At 35.4% G+C, this 21362-nt stretch overlaps 1 protein-coding gene across 2 annotated transcripts in view; it reads right to left on the bottom strand.

Moving 5' to 3' along the window:
• LOC121371734 (cyclic nucleotide-gated channel rod photoreceptor subunit alpha-like) overlaps nt 1-21362 on the bottom strand; it is a 63492-nt gene that overhangs the window by 33392 nt on the left and 8738 nt on the right. Inside the window, exons 3-11 of one of the 2 annotated variants that reach the window (XM_041497840.1) lie at nt 20029-20332; nt 18378-18449; nt 16904-16981; nt 9742-9849; nt 8110-8215; nt 6917-6961; nt 4370-4451; nt 3714-3813; nt 1977-2038 (exon numbers count right to left, since the gene is read on the bottom strand). In XM_041497840.1, coding sequence (XP_041353774.1) covers nt 1977-2038; nt 3714-3813; nt 4370-4451; nt 6917-6961; nt 8110-8215; nt 9742-9849; nt 16904-16981; nt 18378-18449; nt 20029-20332 — 957 coding nt within the window. The remainder of the gene's footprint in view (nt 1-1976; nt 2039-3713; nt 3814-4369; nt 4452-6916; nt 6962-8109; nt 8216-9741; nt 9850-16903; nt 16982-18377; nt 18450-20028; nt 20333-21362) is intronic. The other variant, XM_041497841.1, reaches the window with a different exon arrangement.

Below are 21362 nucleotides of genomic sequence, written 5' to 3'. Positions count from 1 at the left end.
AAGTGATAGGACACACCACCAAGGTCAAGGTCATCTGGAGTCAATACCGGGTGTTGCCTCCGCGTGTGTTGACAACTGCCTGGCACCGCCTGCCCATTGAAGCAACCAGAGTACGGATGACGTCCCGGGGGATGGTGGCCCACTCGGCCTGCAAGGCTGCTGCCAGCTCGGGCAGGGTCTGGGGCTGTGGTTGTCGCTGTCGGAGGCGTCGGTCCAACTCGTCCCATAGATGCTCAATTGGGTTCAAATCCGGTGATATCGATGGCCAAGGAAGGACATTAATGTTGTTGTTCTGTAGGAAAGCCGTTGTGAGACGTGCTGTGTGAGGCCTGGCGTTGTCATGTTGGAACACTGCGTTGGCGTTGGCCATAACTGGAACGATGTGTGGCCGGAGGATCTGGTCAATGTAGCCCTGTGCATTCAGGTTGCCCTGCACGTGGACCAGGTCAGTTCTGCCAGTGTGTGAGATGGCTGCCCACACCATGACACTACCCCGCCGAATCTGTCCACTTCCTGCACGCAGTTTGCCGCATAACGTTCACCACGACGCCTATACACGCGACATCTTCCATCATGACGTCGGAGCAGAAATCGGGACTCGTCACTGAACCACACCTGTCTCCATCGCAGTTGAGGCCATTGTCGATGAATCTGGCACCACTGCAGTCGGAGTCGACGGTGTTGTGGTGTTAAGATGACACCTCGAACTGGACGTCTGGCACGAATTCCTACCTCACGTAGGCGGTTCCGTACGGTCTGGTCGGATATCCTGCGCAAACCTGGTATTGCTGCGGCTGTGGAGGTGGCAGTAGTCAATCGTTCCCGAAGGTGGCGTACCCGGATGTAGCGGTCCTGCCCGGGGGTAGTGACCCGTGGTCGACCGGATCTAGGGAGGTCACGTGTTGATCCATGTTGCTGGTAACGGTCCCACAGTCTGGAGATGGTGCTTGGGGACACATGGAATGCCCTGGCAACGGCCGTTCTGGGTTCGCCTGCGTCTAATCGGCCGATGGCATTGTTTCTCTGCAATTCACTGAGACGTGGCATGTCATGGATTGTCAACTGTCGGCCAGATACAGAGGCCAGGCAAGCGAACACCCTGCACTTTTATACTGTCGGTGTTCATGTTGCACGTGCAGACAACGCACGTGCAGTGGTGACATGGTTTGCACGTGGCTGCGTTTTTGCGAATATTCACATTTTGGAACTTTATTGTACAGTAGCTGCGTTTTATCGAATGTAACCGTGGGAATGTGTTTGGGACATGCAATGACCTTATATTCACAAAGCATGAACCGGTAGGAAACATAAAATCGGAGTTATAACCCATTTGTACCCTTTTGCGTTTCTTTTTTTGAAGAGTATATATATATATATACACACACATACAATGAATATACATAATGCATTTCCTTACTTATTCTAGTCTTTTTGAGATTGCCTCAAAGTCCACCCCACCCCATGACTGCAACCCTGTGGACTATTCAATATAGTACTCTCTCTCTCTCTCTCTCTCTCTCTCTCTCTCTCTCTCTCTCTCTCTCTCTCTCTCTCTCTCTCTCTCTCTCTCTCTCTCGGTGTGTGTGTGTGTCTCTTTATCGACAGGCGGCCATGTAGAGAAGTTCACGGTACTTAAAACAAAAATCTCAAAACGCTTGCAGTGAACTCTTAAAGAGATAAGAAATGCTGAACAAAATCGTGGGCTAATCGACCATCGTTTTATTTAGTACAGTAGATGCTTCTCTACCATTTCTGACATTACGTTTTGTATCCTTCACTATTTATAACATGTCTATATTAAAGTGATCATTTTACCACAAATAGTCAACATAATAAACTGGTTTTGTGCATGTCTTTTCCCGCTACGCAGCTTAAAAGAGTAGAACGTTTTTATGGATCACTTGGTATGTAGTAAATGAATATGTCTCTCACTTAGTGTGTGTGCATTGTGTAATCTACATAAAGTCCTACTGTACCGTGTAAGTCTGTTATTCTTTAATGCTGTGTAAACCCACTCGTTGGATCCGAGACCTTCATACTGAAAAGAAAAAAACGTATTGAAACAACGCAGATTGAAAATATTTAATCACTCTCTTCTATACATATTTTGTTTCTTTTTTTGTTTTTAAACATATAGGCAAATAAATTTAATCTTTTAAATGCAGTCCTATACAATGTTTCACACATCTCGATAACCACGTAGAAAATGTTTACACACCTCATATAATACGTAGTAAATGTTTTACACACCTCAGATATCACGTAGTAATTGTTTTACACATGTCATATAACAAGTAGTAAATGTTTTACACACCTCATGTAACACGTAGTAAATGTTTTACTCACCTCGGATATCATATAGTAAATGTTTACACACCTTATATATCATATAGTAAATGTTTACATACCTCAGATATCTTATAGTAAATGTCTACACACCTCAGATATCATATAGTAAATGTTTATAGATCTCATATATCACATCGTAAGTGTTTACACACTTCAGAAATCATATAGTAAATGTTTACACACCTCAGATATAATGTAGTAAATGTTTACACACCTCAACTATTATATATTAAATGTCTACACACCTTAGATATAAGGTAGTAAATGTTTACACACCTCATGTAACACCTAGTAAATGTCTACACAGCTCAGATATGATATTGTAAATGTTTACATACCTCCTATATCACGCAGTAAAGGTCTACACACTTCAGATATAATGTAGTCAATATCTATGCAGCTTAGATATAGTACATGTCTATACACCTCATATATCATATAGTAACACTGTAAATGTCTACATACCTTAGATACCATGTAGTAAATGTCTATACACCTCAAATCTGATATAGTAAATGTCTACACACCTCAGATATAATGTAGTAAATGTTTACAAACCTTAGATATCATGTAGTAAATGTTTACATACCTCAGATATCATATAGTAATTGTCTACACACCTCAGATATCATATAGTAAATATCTATAGATCTCAAATATCACATAGCAAACGTCTACACACTTCAGATATAATATACATTTGTAGTAAATATCTACGCACATTAGATAGCATGTAGTAAACGTCTACACACCTCCGAAATAATGTAGTTAATGTTTTACACATCTCAGATGTGATATAGTAAAAGTCCACACACTTCAGATATCATATAGTAATATAGTAAATGTCTGCACACTTCACATATATAGTAAATGTCTACACACCTCATATATAATGTAATAAATGTTTTACACACCTCAGATATAATATAGTAAATATCTACACACCTCAGATATGATATACTAAATGTCTACTCACCTCAGATATCATGTAGTAAATGTCTACTCACCTCAGATAACATGTAGTAAATATCTATACACTCAGATATGATATAGTAAATGTCTACTCACCTCAGATATGATGTAGTAAATGTCTACACACCTCAGATATGATATAGTAAATGTCTACTCACATCAAATATGTGGTAAACGTCTATACACTCATATATGATATAGTAAATGTCTACTCACCTCAGATATATAGTAAATGTCTACTCACCTCAGATATGATATAGTAAATGTCTACTCACATCAGAATATGTGGTAAACGTCTATACACATATATGATATAGTAAATGTCTACTCACCTCAGATATATATAGTAAATGTCTACACACTCATATATGATATAGTAAATGTCTACTCACCTCAGATATCATGTAGTAAATGCATCCAATCCAGTGAATGACCAGCCACAGATAGAGAGATAACTTGAAGGCTCGCAGCAAGTTCGGGTTGCTGGTTCGACTGTAAAAAAATAAACACCTTCAGTGAGAAGGTACAGTCTAACCTGTATTATTAAATAGTCTGTGTGTGTCAGGGGCGCATGGGCAATCACTGATAGTATTGCTCACTATTAACTTCAGAAAATACTCGTTACTAGTTTGGGATTATTTATATTATATATCAACATATTAAATGATAACCAATTTGTATAAATAAAAATTAGTTAGAAAATCGTTTTAATGACTAAGGTGGAAGAGAGATAATGTGACGCTTGTATTGTTATTTTATGAAGATGCACATACTATAATGATATTTTGTGAAGAGGAATATACTATAATAGATCGTTAAATTATTTAATTTTATTATTTAAATGAGTCTATAGTAGTACTGTGAACAACAAATGGTAAATTATTTCCTTGTCTTTTTATGTATGGTGGGTTTTGATATAAAATGCCTCTGACCCTCCGAGGTCATCATTTCTAGACTGGCTTCTTGGTGTAGACAAACCATTATTTCTCGACATGGTAATACTAAAATCAAGGTGTATATATATTTTTTTTTTGAAGGGCAAACCTACCTGTCTGTTATTTCAAAGAATCGTGTCACCGTGTCGTATTTCAGCAGCCGAACTAGTCTCAGAATGGGGATCACTAATTGAGCTGAAATTTACATGTACATTTTTATAACGCTATACACTCAAGGCTAACTCTTAGCTTATATTTAAAATCAAGAGGCCTATCGGCTTATAGAGCTCCACTATTTAATTCACAATTTTGTCAGTAGAACTTTTTTAATACAAATTCACATTTCCCCCCATAATGTATCTCTATTAGTTTGTGAAGACTACCCCTGATAATACGTGTAGCACTTTTCAGAACTATTCAATCACAATTCTAGAAGAAAATAGACATAATTTTCTAATGTTAAACTTTTTAAATTTAATAAAAAATTCACAAATTAAAAATGTCCACAATATCTCTCTATTAGTCTGTGAAGACTGCCCCAGAGAATCATTGTACCAAGTTACAGAACTATCCGATCAAAACTCTAGGAGAAGATAGACTTTTAAATTTTCAATGATAATTTCCATTTAACATTTTAAAATTTAATTAACATTTTCCAAAATATATCTCTATTGGTTTGTGAAGACTGCCCGAGAAAATCATAGTACTAAGTTTCAGATCTATCAGATCAAAACTCTAGGACAATATAAACTTTCACATTTTTAATGTTACATTTTTATTTAAAATCTTAATATTTAATACAAATTCACAAATTTTAAAATATCCTGCTTAGAGTATGTGACGAGTGCCCATGAGAACCCTTAAATACTATGTGTCAGAACTATCAAATCAAAAGTAGGAGTAAATACATTTTCAAATTTTCAATTATAAATTTAAAAATATTTGATCAAAATTCAAAATATTTATTAGTCTGTGAAGACTATCCATGAGAATATCCATACTAAGTTTTAAAAATAGCCGTTCAAAACTCTAGAGGATAGACTTTTAAATTGTCAATGTTAAATTTATATTTAAAACGTTTAAATATAATATAAATTCACAAATTCAGAATTTTCTTAATATTTCTATCAGTTTGTGAAGAATCATAGTATAAAGTTGCAGAACCAATGTGCTTTAATGTCTAATGGTGTCGTTAAACTAAACAAATTTTAAGATAAGAAAAAGAAAATAATCATGGCATCGCATTAAAAATGTCTTTCACAAATGTGATTTTGTCTTAAGCTCGCCATTGCTATATTTTGTAAACGTATTATGAGTATTTTTAAGCCCTCCGGCTCATAGCTTTATTGTATTATTATTATGTATCCAAACCCAATCCATTTGTTTATAATTATATTCCTATGTTTGTTTTATTTATGCACAATTATGTGAATAGTACTGTGTCGTCTTGTTAAAATGTATGAATTGTTGTATTATATATTGTTCTTCATATGCCGTGGATTACGGCCTGGGAGAAATAAAGGTTTAGTTCAGTCATATTCACCGCGCCGTTTAGGAAAGTTGACCAATAATTGTTTGTTTTTTCTCACAGTCATTATGTGCTAGTTTGAATTTGTTCATAGTCAATGCCAAACAGTCGTGAATAGGCAAGTTCAAGAGTTGAACAATTCGATTGTAGCGGTATTGTGGACGACAAAACAGTCCATAATCAACACAGAACTTCAATAAAGGTCGCGTTCATCAGTAAAATGTACACGATTGGTAACGTAGCTAGTCTCCTTGGAGAGATACAAGATTGGTAAGGTAACTAGTCTCCTTGGAGAGATACAAGATTTTTAACGTAGCTAGTCTCCTTGGAGAGATACAAGATTGGTAACGTAGCTAGTCTCCTTGGAGAGATACAAGATTGGTAACGTAGCTAGTCTCCTTGGAGAGACACATTTGGTAACGTAGCTAGTCTCCTTGGAGAGATACAAGATTGGTAACGTAGCTAGTCTCCTTGGAGAGATACAATATTAGTAACGTAGCTAGTTTCTTTGGTAACATTAATACGTCCTACTCATCTACCATTCCATGTTTCTGTTTTAGACATTGATACATTTATCTTCAACATTTAACCAATCCCAATTTTTCGTACTTTGCACCACTACACTATAATATCACTGGAAACACGGGTATGTATAAAACATTCACTCTAGTCTGAAACAGTTAGCAAACACCAAGAAAATATATCGAAGTGCAATCCTAAAACAAAAAAGGTCTACAGAAGAAAACACATATCAGTTTTTATACTGTAATACACACAAACCATATCACTATCAACATTTTAAATAAATCAGTATAAAACAAAAAATGCATGTTTTTGTAACAAACATTTGAAAATATTAATTATAAAACACATGTATATTTTGACAACAAACATATTTTTAAATATTCACGATCAAACAAATGCATATTTCATGAATTAAAATATTAATTATAAACAAATGTAGAAACATTAAAAATATTTATTATGAAACAAATACATAAAATTGCTACAAAGTTAAAACATAATGTTAGAGCTATTAACAAAATAAAAATCAAATTTGCTATTAAGGTTTTAGTAATGACTATTAAGCTGAAGAAACAAACGACTAAATCAAAGAAACAATGTCACTTACAAGGGTGAACGTCGAAGTAAAATACGTTAAATGAATTAAGTGTTCCTGTAAAGCAAATGGGATTAAAACGATATAATGAAAAGTATTTACTTTTCACACCTATACTATCCAAAAATTCAAAATATGATAAAATGCACAAAACATATTTATGTCTCTTATTATATATCCCCCAATAATTTACAAACGACAGCATCCTGTTAAATATAATCCCCAGAAATTTGGTTTTCCGCCACAACTAGAATTGAATTTCTGTCCAGAAATAGCAACACACCTACTTTTCTAACAGAAACGTGTTTCACTGATGACGGTAAATGCCAATAAATAGTATTGCATTCTGTAAATGTTTTTTAAAATGTTTTATGTAAAAGGTTTGTTTTTGGTTCATGTAATTATTAACGAATGTGAGGTGTGGGTGTGATATACTAAATTTGAAACATTAGGCTGGGAAGCTTATATCCGTAATCAGTAGATACAAAGTGACCGCCCGTACACCACAGGACACAAGACATCCATTCATATAAGATGATGTACCATTAAGTTGTAGTCCACCTCGATGGCAGAGTCGTTCAGCCAAAGACTTTAAGACCGGCAGGTTCTTATCTCAAGTAGGGCCATGTTATATAAGGGTCACCTTTTTGGCTGTCTCATCCGGAACACTCTCTTTATTGCAAATTATTTTAGAATTAAAACAAGGATTCAAACTTGTGCAATGTAGTATTTTCCATGGACTCAGTTTATATATATATATATATATATATATATATATACACAGTGAACGAAATACCGGTGAACACCGCCACGTGTCTGGAGATTTATGTGTCTGTTGTCCCGTCGGACCGACAATTATTTTACGTTGTAATATATCTTACGTTTATAATTATTCACGCATTAGTTTGAGTGAGTGATGTTTGGTCTGGCAGGTTTTGATTCGAGTCGGTGTAAAAGGAACACAGGTCCGCGTGAACCGTAGTCCTACCGGGCATAATTTACTGCTTGCGAAATCGAACATCCGGCAGGGGTTTCAGCCATTTCCGACCCGCTGATGCATATAGTAGTGTTGGTATAAAGTGCTCCTACTGGCAGTAACTAGTGGGGATTTCCCTGTTAGCTCAGGTGGTGGAGCGCTTGACTCTCGTACTGAGAGTCCGTGGTTCGAATCCCCTTAGTTGAAGTTGAAGTAACTAGACGATTACCTGCAAACATATTGTACAGGGTATGGAAGGGTAAAATCGCTACGATGTCCGTCACGAAATAAGACTGTTTCCGGTAGTTCTGCACGAGTCTGGGAACCTGTAACACCTAGGACAAATAAGTCAGTTAGTCGAGTTATTGAATGAATGAATATATAAAATGAATAAACCAAAAAAACCATATTGTGCCCACCCCACAAGGAAACACTGAATTGTTTTTCGCACCAACATGTGATCCGCAATCTGCAACAGCGTGGTATTTACGATGCTGCCAATGGACGTAACCATATTTATTGAAGACACAAACACTAGTTATTGGGAAGTGCCAAATATAGTGTGGCTACCACAGCTGTTTTACCTTTAAGCTACACATTGCTTATTCATTCTTGCTACATTTATGCATTTTGGCAAATATGATGTATTCCTGGTAAACCTGGTGTTTGTAGTGGTTCCAGATGCATCTCAGGCCAGACTGAAACGGTACGTAACTTCAGGATCTGGAGTCAGGGAGAACACTGCAGCTTTTTACGATGTCCTCAACTTTTGAATACAATAGTTAAAGTTTGTTTTGTATAACGACACCACTAGAGCACATTGATTAATTAATCATCGGCTATTGGATGTAAAATATTTGGTAATTTTGACGTGTATTCATCAGATGAAACCCGCTACATTTTCCCTAATGCAATAAGGGATCTTTTATATGCAGTTTCCCATAGATAAGAAAGCACATACCGCGGCCTTTGATATACCAGTCGTGGTGCACTGGCTGAAACAAGAAAAGAAAAAAACAATTAGCTGAATGGATCCCCTGATGTTATTCGATCCTGTGACGCAAACACCTCAAGCAAGCACTCAACGGATTGAGCAAAATCCCCCCTCCCCCCACGTCTCGAATATTATAGTCGCATAACCTAATTTCAACCAGTGAAAATGGGACACTAAGTTGGTTAATCTATAAACGTGTAACACATTAGGATAACGTTACAATAACAAGTGTCTGTGACGTTAAAGCAGTGATATACCCTTAAACCATATAGATTAGAGCTCGTCTCCATAACCACGCGTTTCTAAACATATGAAAAATGCATTTCCCTGTATTAGAAACACTAGGATGTCCAGAAACACCTCGGATGTACAGAAATGGATAATCTATGCGATAAAATATAAGTATTGTCCAATTTCAATCGTCAAAAACAGCTCTAATAGTGAAAACAATATGCCGTAGTATTTAATAACCATCAGCCGAAATCGATTACTACCTAAGACGTACGTGCATATATTGAGTTAACTTGAGAAACAATCGATGTAAGCATGTTTTAGTTGGAAAAGATGTATATTAATTATATTACGTTCAAGTCGGTGTTAAAATTGGGAAACCAAACCAACTCGCATTCGCTTGTTAAGTTATTAGATATGTTTCGAAAGATCACTATCAATCAATACATCAAACATTTGACTCGTGCTTACATCCACTGAAGGTTCAAACACGACTGTCTGGGCACATTCTCTAAATTTCCCGGCAGATGTGTCCAAGACAAGTAAACAGCTCTAACGACCACTGATATAATATTATCCACAGAAGTACAGAATATTCCTCTGAGTGACCTTGACCCCACAACGACTACAACGTACCAGACAGCCGTCGTGTAAATACCCCGTCCTCGCTTGTACTAGGATGTCCAGCAGGTAAACTAGGTCAAACAGCGCGTCCAGGAAGAAAAACAACCATTGGTACACTGGCTGAAAAACAGTTACATACTTACATCAAAATTAATTTTAATGTTAAAACTGTACACACATTCAAACCTTGGTACAATTGGTACTATAATTCTGAATCAAAAATATTATTGGTAGTAACACCCCACCTGCAAATAGCCGTAGTTATTTATAGGAGAAAGAACCTGCACTTAAAACCTACACAGATTTGTGTAAAATGGAAATAAGTCAACTTAGTTCATCTTAGATGATGAATTGTATATGAAATATGTCGAAGTTTGGGTTTGTTTTCACGCATATGTAAAGAAAACAACATTTGCAAAAACTTAGTGTCTAAACAATTGAACAGGACGATAGTATCAAATTTAATCTTACAGCTAAAACTGTACAAACATTCAAACATTGGTATACTGGCTGAACCCCCCCACCCAGTTACATACTTATATCAAATTGAATCTTACAGCTAAAACCGTAGACACATTCAAACATTGGTACACTGGCTGAAAAACAAGTTACAAACTTGTATCAAATTTAATCTACAATTAAAACCGTACACACACTGAAACCTTGGTACTCAGGCTGAAAAACAGCTACATACTGGTGTCAAACTTAATTTTACAGTTAAAACCGTACAAACATTCAAACCTTGGTACCCAGGCTGAAAAACAGTTACATACTGGTATCAAATTTAATCTTAGAATTACAGCCGTACAAAAAGTCAAACTTTGGTACACTGGCTGAAAACCAGTTACATACTTATAGTATGATTGTAATCGCTTCACAATCAATGTTAATAACATTCAACGATGTTAGTTACAATGTCACTGAATAATAATATCAATTTCCCAAACCGCGACTGCCGTAAGCTTACAGCTGCTATACAGACTGGTTTTGTCAGAAATGTGTTATAACAGTATTCAAGGTATTGTTATGACTCATGCCATAAAGTTAGCGTGGTTGAACTACGATAAAGCATGTGGGTAATAAAATAAGTATCTGGCCATGTTTGCAGATATTAGTTGACGAGCATCAGAGTACCATGTAGGGACATAGATCCACCATGGATTTATTTAAACTCACAAACTCTGCTTAACACACCATACTGAGGGTTTAAAAAGAAGCAAACATTTCCTTTTCAAATGGGAGTAGAATTCTGCACCTTTTCATATATTGTCTGCTGTTTCATTGTTAAAAGACGGCGTAAAATAAGTGTTCCCCATTATATGTCAGCAGATGTGGAATATACGTCTGGATTGCATGTTCATACAGCGGTACGTAATTCTGGCTGTCACTTATGGGCATTTTTTTTATGGCGACTATATTATCTTAAATAGATTAATAGATTAAACAATAAATATTTCCTTAAATGTAGCCACAAAAAGGACATTTTAATGCATATTTTGTCTGTCAAATAATTGAAGACACTGCAGAATTAGAATAAATAAAAATTCTTATTGGATCTGTTCAGCATTTAAAAGTCCACAAAGGGACGTTTTTATTGTTTTATATCAACATATAATACTTTTAAGATTTATTCTATAGACGAAATAATTGACTTTTTATGTAAAATAAAATATTTTTAAAGTTTAAGTTTTTTGTTTTAAATTTAAAAGAGCTAAGTGTTGATGTGTAGGTAGCTAACCAGTGTAACGTACTCATATACCACAAGGGTTGCCAACACGCTCAGGCTTGAAGACATTCATTTTAACGAATACCATCGACGTCCCAAACTCCGTTCACCTAAAGAACAAAACTCGAATACGATATTTACGGAAATACTATTCTACATTTTTCAGCTACGATACGTGAAACAAAATAGATTGCAATCAGTTAACGTAAAAATCTACAATGTGGACGTAAAACAAAATGTATTCTAGTAAACAAAAGTGAGGCACACTCCAGTAAACAGGAAAGAGTGCAACGTTTTTAACTGCGTCCAGGCGCATGCGATAGCAAAAGGTATCGTACAGCGCATGTGCGGTTCGTCATTTTTAATTTTTAAGTACACTACATGAAAAACATGGGCGTACGACTCGGGGGGGGGGGGGGGGGGGGGGCAATTGCTCCCCCCCCCCCAAATTCGGGCAAAACAGTGGGGAAAATTTGGGCAAATTTTATCTGGGTAAAATTTCGCCCAAATCAACCCCTCCAGCCCCCCTAAATCAAAGAGTCCCCATACGCCCATGATGAAAAAATATATGTTTCTTAACTATGCACAGTTGACGAACACTTTATTATTATTATTATTATTTAAAGACAAAATTCAGTTTGTCGAGCGTTCTGGTCCGATCCGCGTCGGTAAACTTGATGTCAATATTGATAGGCATTACGTTCATACCAGTGAATAGTTTGTAAAATACGATTTAATTTTTTTTTATTGATTCTTAATTAACACGATTTGTACCCTCAAAATTATTTACAATTGTTATGAATGGATTATGAATGCTATTCACTACAGTAGAGACGAAAATGTAGCATACCTTTTGCAGATGGAATATAATAATTGAAAATAAATTCTGACATCAGGGGGCTTAAAAATCATAAAAAATAAATAATTTGGCTTTGTTGATCTGGCACGTGTGGGGTTATGTGACACGCACCGACTGTTAATTAATTTTCCTCCATTTTAAGTCAATTTCTACGAGTCATGGACCCGATATACGTAATTTTTAAAGTTATTTTTTACGTACCCGAGATTACTAGCAATGACAAGGTTGGGGTGCCTTGAATCATTGTCTTACAATGTACAATAATAATAAAATTATAACATGATTGTATTACATGTATAACTAATTGTAAGATAAAGGTTTTATGATATTTCATATAAACATGTATGTACATACATGGTACTTACATTAATTTCATTTGTTGTCTACACTGCGCAAGCATATCCATATTTGGGTATTTTTAATGACCTGACGGTCAACATGGATAGGTAAAACGAGCATACAGGGGAGAAAAGGAAAGGAAAAGAAAGGACATACAAGAAAGGTTTGTCTATCAACACACAAATGGTTTTCTAATAACCTTAACTGCTTTAAGTGGGTGTCTAATGTAGTAAGAACTTGGTATCCTAGAAATATGAATGAAGTATGGTAGAGGTTCAAAACGAAGTATGACAAACAGTTTTTATTTTCAAACAAGCTACAAGGTTTGTTTTTGTTTGTTTTTGTTTTTTTAATGTTTTTTTAAAGCAAAAATTATAAAGAAAGAAAAGGTTACCAACCCTATAAAAAGAAATATTTAAGATTTTATGTAGGCCCATCAGCAATAAAAAGGTTAAGCCACTTTCCTCAACGTTCGTTGAAATTTTCATACTCAAAATTTGTAAAATAAATATATCTTTCTATTTGAAATTTGTTTTGCAATTTCGCTTTTATAACATTAATATTAAGACTGTTTAGTATTTTCATATTATAAATCCGATATTTTATACTGATTATAACAAGTTAATTATTTGGTTCATGTCACTGTTTATCATACCAAACATAACTGTATGCTTATTCAGAGAAATTCTAACGTCTATTTTTTTTTAAATATCCATTCCTCCAATGCGTTCCATATATATTTTACTTTATTGCAATCATAAAACAAGTGTTTCAGGAACATTTTTACAAAACCTACGCTTATTTGAATCTACATAGTGTTTCATCTATAAGAAAGAATTTGTAGCTACAATTCGATGGAGCAATCGATACTGAAACCATAACAGGGTTGTATCTTTTTACACATTTCAAGAGTAGAGTAGAGCATACAACTTTGCCCACATACAACAATGATATGTTAAACCCTTAGATGCATATTTTGTTTGTGACTTTGGTATTACATATTTATTATTTTAAATATTATACAAATCTTTACTTCTCGTGTTTTCATTTAGCATATTTTTCATTTTAAAAGGTAATATAGGTATTTCACTAGGGGTGAATGTTGTATTGTTGTGTAATGAGTGTAAGAAAGATTTTACAGCATTCACTAGCGATGCATAAATTAAAACGTTTGTCTTTAGGTCATATATTCCTTTAAAAGTTATATAATCAGAAATGTTTCCTTCATCATTAAGTAAATCATTTATGAAAAAACTCCCTTTGTTTATATACTTAGTATACAAAAATGGTTTATTGTCTTTTAGTATTTTTGTATTCTACCAAATATTCAGTCCTTGTATATCCTCTGTATTTTCAAGATTTTAGTTTTCCTGTATTAACAGCCAGCTGATAATTACATCTTTCCAAAACCTATTTTGGATATTTTTCTCTTTTTTAATGTAATGAAATAATCTCCGTGAATAATAATATCTTTTGTAGTTAGACCGGTGGTTGACTTAAATAAATTTACCTTTTCTGTGTTGTTTAGAAAAAGTCTTCTCATCCAAGACGATTTTAAAGAGGTCATAACATGATGTATATTTGACATTTTTAAACCACAATATTTGTAATCTTGTGTTAATATATCTCGCTTAATTTTTTCGGGTTTATTTAGCCAAATAAATTTGAAAACATTTTATTCATATCTTCTATAACGTATTTTGGTGTATTTGGTAATGATATTAGTACGTATGTGATTTTATGTATTGTTAAAGTGTTAAAAAATTGCAATTCTTCCTAATGCCGTAAGCTTTATAAATGACTTTTTTTTTTTTTTATCAGGTTCTGCATTTGCTTGATTTTAGAGTCAAAATTAGTGGTATCCGTAATTTTAAGGAATAAACAAAAACGACTTAGCAAAATTAATGGTTTTAGATGTTTGTAAAATTAAGTAGTTGAATACTTACTTATCTGAACTGTATTGTTAACGAAAATGTTCTAGCACTGTGAAGAAAAACCTCACTAATGAACGACAAGCAGAACGCAACAAAATTTTATTTATTTATCAATGACTTTATCACAGTAATTAAAGCTCTTGACATAGGTATATAAATAGAACGAGAACTTAATAATATAAATTAATATTTTAATATATGCTGATGATGTTGTACTATTAGCGAAAACGGAAAGTGACTTACAAACAATGTTAGATGCTTTAGCTATATGGTGTAACAATAATGAACTGTTTATAAATAACAACAAATCACGGATTGTACATTTTAGAAATCCAAGTATATCAACAACTGACTCTTTTTTCATATGTGGGGATTCCTCCCTTGACCTATCGAAACAGTACACATACTTGGGTGCGGTTTTGATGGAACATTTGGATTTTAGTATTATGGCTAAACATGTTGTGGCTTCAGCCTCACCCGCTTTAGGTCTAGTTATCTCCAAGTGTATAGCTATCGGCAACATCGGATTCAAAACGTTTTCAAACTATATGACTCACTTGTATGGCCTGTTATAGACTGTTCTGCTGCAATATGAGGACTAAATGAATTTACATGTGTAAATGCGGTACAGTACAAAAGCACGCGCTTTTATCTAGGTCTACGAAAATGTGCTCCAAACGCTGCATTTGCTGGAGATATGGAATGGACACCAGTGAGTGTAAGACATCAGTAGCTATAGCAAGGCACTGGTGCAGAACACTCAAACGTAATTTTAATAGGCTGAATTTTAGAGTTTTTGAAAGGCCGAACAATACATCAGGTTCACATTGTATTAACGGGCATTTTAGATTTCACAGATAATTTAGTGCTCTGAATTTTAATAATCCATTTTCAATAACAGAAACGGAAAGAAAAGCATTAGATGGTTTCAAAATTAAATGAACAAATGTATTGGAACGTGACACGTCTACGAGAAAAAATGGAAGAAATAAACTCCGTACTTATAGAATTTTAAACTTGCTTTTACCACTGAATTTTATGTTACTACGCCTATGCCTAAGTCATATCGACGTGCGTTATCGATGTTTCATAGGGGTACAGCGCTTTTAAGGTTAGAAACGAGTAAATATGAAAATGTGGAGATTCACAAAAGAACCTGTTTTAACTGTCTTAGCTTTGTACATTCACTGACCTCTTTATGATGATATTAGAGTAGGCCTAGATCTCTTTAAAAAGGCAGTAGCTGCTGTAGTAAACTTTAATAACCTTTCAGATAAAGAAAAAATGTCATCATTTTTAAGCAACTCTGATATTGTTAAAATTACAGTTAAAAGTTGCCATCGTATTTTATTACGTCGTCAAAGATATAGACGTTATTACCAGAGTGTTTTTCGGTATCTTCAATATCATATATTAGAAATAAAAAATGTATTATGCGAGCCACTGGCGAGCATAATACATTATTTTTATTCCTAATATATGATATTGACGATACCGAAATACACGAGGGTAATAATCTGTTTATCATATAAGCTCAAGCTTAATACAACGTGTTTTTGTAAACTGTACACGCAACTTTAATTCCAGTCCGCCATTACTAGATATTCAAATGACGTAAGAATATATGGCGCGGTGTAGTTTTGAATGGAAATGACGTCAAACTCGAATGACGTCATTTTGGATATCCTTACATCAAAATAAAGTTATGCCTAACGTTTTTTGTTTCAGAAAGTGTCAAATTGCCATTGATATGTTTTTATTTGATGACTATGAATGCATACGTCAATCATGAAGTGTCACCCAAGTACATTTGCTTAAATGTCAATAAACCTAGTGCTGAGACCTCGACTAATTTACATCTAATTTGCGAAGTTATCAAATTCTTAAAGTATGTGATCTGAAAAAAATCACACTTTGATTGCACTGAAAATGTAAGATATTATATGATATATATATATATATATATATATATATATATATATATATATATATATATATATATATAGTAGGGTTTTTAGTTTTACTTCCTGTAAATATAATAATTTTAAATGTTTTTGTTAGTTTTTTTAATAGTTTTAAAGTCTCTCATAACTCAATAGGAGTGGTTTGTGTACTTTTACTACTGTATTACTGTTGAATTTTTGTTTTTATTTTAATCTGTACACATGGTGAGACGTAAATAAAGAATTTGTTTGTCTGTCTATCTGTCGGATGTTGATTGTGCTAATCGTGCATAAGAAAATAAACCGAACGGAGTTGGAAGCATAACGGAGTTAGGGACGTTGACGATATATAAACTCATGAGACTCATCTTACACGTTGTCTGAGATCTGAGAAGGTCACTCGTAAGATAACAGTGGCACAGTTGTAGACAACGGCAATGGCGACGATTCCCTGCAAATACAAACACTCGTTAGCTGTGTCCGTAAAATTGAACAGTTGGTTCATAAAGGTAATTTTTATTAAAAGTATCTCGTTCTCTGATTTTCAGTGAAACCTGCCCAAGCACCCACTTTTTATTATGCAGCCATTAGTCTAAAAAGACAATCTTTGGTATGTCGCGAATTTACGATAACATAGTATCAGTCATTAGTACTGTTAGCAGAATTTTCGATTCCATCTAGTATAAAGAATTAACATTTTGTATTAAAGAAACTGTCATGTGTGTGCTTTCATTGTTAATATGTTGCAGACCAACAGACTTTTTAATGACTGTAATTACATATCAAACACAATTTTTCGACATAAAATATCAGTAACTACATAAAATTGTGTTTTTGATCATCCTAGTGTTTGTTCAAAGTCATATTTCATTTTATTTCCAAATATAATTTAAAACAGAGGACGGCCTCTATAAAGCAAACAGAGGGCAGCCTCTTTAAAACAAACAGAGGACAGCCTCTTTAAAACAAACAGAGGACAGCCTCTTTAAAGCAAACAGGACAGCCTCTTTAAAACAAACAATACAGCCTATTTAAAGCAAACAGATGACAGCCTCTTTAAAACAGAGGACAGCCTCTTTAAAGCAAAGTACAACCTTTTTAAAACAGAGGACAGTCTCTTTAAAGCAAACCGTGGAAGGCCGCTTTAAAAGAAAAAGAGAACAACCACTTTAAAGCAAAGGAGAACCTATTTAAAACAGAGGACAACCTCTTTAAAACAGAGGACGGCCTCTATAAAGCAAACAGAGAGCAGCCTCTTTAAAGCAAACAGGACAGCCTCTTTAAAACAAACAATACAGCCTCTTTAAAGCAAACAGAGGACAACCTCTTTAAAACAGAGGACAACCTCTTTAAAACAGATGACAAACTTTTAAAAATAAACAGAGGACAGCCTCTTGAAAACAAACAGAGGACAGCCTCTTTAAAGCAAACAGCCTAGCAAGTTGTGGAACATAACATTATAGTGTTAGGAATCGGATAGGATTTTATCATCGATCATCGGTTATAATCGGTTTGCATCGACCGATCAAATTTCGATTATACAATCGGTTAGAATTGTATAAATATGAGAAAGATTTGAATTACAAGCACCATGTAGTTATTGTGGAGTTCATTGGGAAAGACCCTGCAAATCACTAAAAATAATTTTTACGTACACATAAAAACAAACACAATCCCCAACATATTTACATCAATCCATCGTCTAGACTATCGGAACAATTACAGTTAACATTTTCCCACACAACTGATTATGGATTTTATAATCATTCATCACATCGGTGGAGCCAAACCGATCAATTATCGCCTATAATCGTTCATTGGGACATCACTACAACACTATATCTCACCATCCAGTAGTAATCGACCTTTCCCCCTGGATCGAGAGTGAGATCCTGCGATTCCCATAGACTCTTCAGAAACTGAAACAGTGTATTAGCAATTCATCAGACACAAAGTTAAAGTTTGTTTTGTTGAACGACACCACTAGAGCACATTGATTTATTAATCATAGGCTATTGGGTGTCAAACATTTGGTAATTTTTACTTATAGTCTTACACACATTACATTTTTTTCATTAGTAGCAAGGGATCGTTTATATGCACATCCCACATACAGGACAGCACACACCACAACCGTTGATATACCAGTCGTGGTGCACTGGCTAGAACGAGAAATAGCCCAATGGGCCCACCGAAGGGGATCGATCCTAAACCGACAGCGCATCAAGCGAACGCTTTACCACTTGGCTAAGTCCCGCCCTCTCCGCTGAAACAGTGCACTGACAACTGATCCGACACGTCGTCACTTACACGTACATTCTTGTCAGTCATTAACACACCGCCATTATATGTGTGATTTACTTACTGGCAGTAACAGGTGGCTTGGTAATGCGAGTGTAATACATTTATTATAAGGGGAGCGAGGCGGGACGTAGTCCACTGGTAAAACGATCGCCAGATGCGCGGTCGGTCTGAGATCGATTCCCGTTGGTGGATCTAGGCTATTTCTCGTTCCAGCATGTTCACCTCGACTGGTATATCAAAGACTGTGGTATGTGCTACCCTCTTTTGGGGATGGTGCATATAAAGATCCCTTGCTTCTAATGGAAAAATTAAGCGGGTTTTCTCTCTAAGACTAAATGTCAAAATTACCAAATGTTTGACATCCAATAGCCGATGATTAATAAATCGCCTATGGTGTCAAAAAACACAACTTTTATCTCTACAATATTTTTTTCTTGAGGTTGAGAGGATAATACATACATACGTACGTACGTACATACATACATACTCGTACATACATGTATACATACATACATACATACATACATAACAATGTCACGGTGGCAGAATTTGTATGGTCAAAGATTTTATCCCCTGTGCGAGTGCGTTAATGTACTAGTCAAACCCGACATACATACACTATATATTAGATATTCATACATCTATACATATTTGTCAGTGCCTGGTTTGCCTGCAAGTTAAGGGCTAACCACATGGTCTGTAGAACCCACGTATATCATCGGTTAATCGGTTAACAGAACATTCATTCTTAAGAATGCCTTGGTGGCAGAACGTTTATCATGGTGATACAGGTTCGAGCCCCAGCAACAGCATGAGTGACAATATGTGAGGCCAAAACGGATTTGATCCCCTGTGCCAGTGCGTTGTGTGTAAACGTCAAACCAGACATACAATACATAGATGTTCATACATCTATACATACTGATACTCCTAACACTACAACAGGACAACATAAGAAGGCGCGTGTGCAGTTAGGGGAGTTGAATCCATCCCCGCTCAAAACAAAACAAAATCTTCTTTTCTAAAAATGTATTTTCCGGGTGGAGCATGACCTGACCTCCCCTAAAATCTTTGCTCGCCAATCTAGCCTTCCCCCTGCACATTTGTTTTTACACACACGCCTGATAAGTATACCAAAACAAGCGTATTTAATGTGTATTTAAGAATAGTAATCAGTGCTGATCACATAATCACCTCGTATGACCCATCTCGTCTGTCGGTGATTTCCGGCTTTGGTTCTTCTTTCTCTGTCGTTTCTGTCTTCAGACCGTCTTTCTTGGTTCTTTCCGTCATTTGATCTTCTTTCCTGGTTCGTTTTTTCTTTATATCTTCTTTCTTGGTTCTTTCCGTCTTTATATCTTCTTTCTTGATGATTTTCGTTTTCAGATCGTTTTGTTCATCTTGTTTCTTGGTTGTTTCCGTCGTGAGATAGTCAGGGTCCACTGATGTTCCTTGGGCGCTGACGTAGTGACGTGCTTTGCTTTTCATCTTAACCGGTCTTTAAAAACAAACGAAAAACTATATCAAGCCCGACTATCAATCCTGCTGCGACGTTTTATACATATACAGAAGTGAAATATTAATTACAGGACAGAAGCAGACGACACGAGCAGAACGTCATCGAGCCTTGTCGTTTGGTTTACTCGCGTTGATCACATCAAGCTATAAGCACGGAGCAATCAAACGGAATCCGTAACAGCGGTACGTGGTAAGTGATGATAGACTAGCTCAATGTACCACTTAGCTGATTCATCCAAAGGCTAAATCAATGGTTTTAAGACCAAGTTGCTAACAAATTACTCGTGTTCCGTAAGTTACGAACCATAATGTGTGATGTGATGTCCGACAGGAAGTCGGAGTCACGGCAAAATTTTGTTGATAAAATATCTCTTACTACAATATATCATTAGCAAATTCTTCATCAGCAGACATTACTTGATTAAGACTCGTAAACAGTTCGGTTATGAAAGAGTGTCTATTAGTAGTAAGCTAACTGTCTGGGACAAAATGTCAAATATGGTTTACATCTGCCCCGAGTTAGGCCCCTGGCCTCCAGAGGCCGAGCCCTGGGTGGACATGCTCGAAACCCCTGTGGTATATGAGCATGTAAAAAAAAAAATCGGATCGGATATGGTTTACTTTCAAAATACTAGTAGTACAGAACGAAAACCTTAGCTCTAAATACAAATTTTAATTACCTTCTATTTTCCTTTCTAAATGTTTATATTCTAAAAGCATTAAAGTGTAGACACGAGGTAATTTCATTACTTTAAACCAGTATGTGTTTAGGTAGATACTTGATGTATAACGACATATATCATGTATGTATAATTATAATGCTATTATACTTGAAAATGCTGTTACCTGCACCAAGGGCCAGTTATTCAAAGAAAAGCTGACCACGGGCTTTTATAAATATCTATTTTTATATTTTTTTAGAAATGTAATAACTATGGGATATTGGACGAGCTTCCATTTTGTATGGTGTTTGTGTCTCGAGTGAAATAGTTTTCAGTTGCTACGAGCTT

This window comes from Gigantopelta aegis, chromosome 4 (genome assembly GCF_016097555.1).
Source record: "Gigantopelta aegis isolate Gae_Host chromosome 4, Gae_host_genome, whole genome shotgun sequence".
Taxonomy (NCBI): domain Eukaryota; kingdom Metazoa; phylum Mollusca; class Gastropoda; order Neomphalida; family Peltospiridae; genus Gigantopelta; species Gigantopelta aegis.
This window is presented reverse-complemented; position numbering and strand designations above follow the sequence as displayed.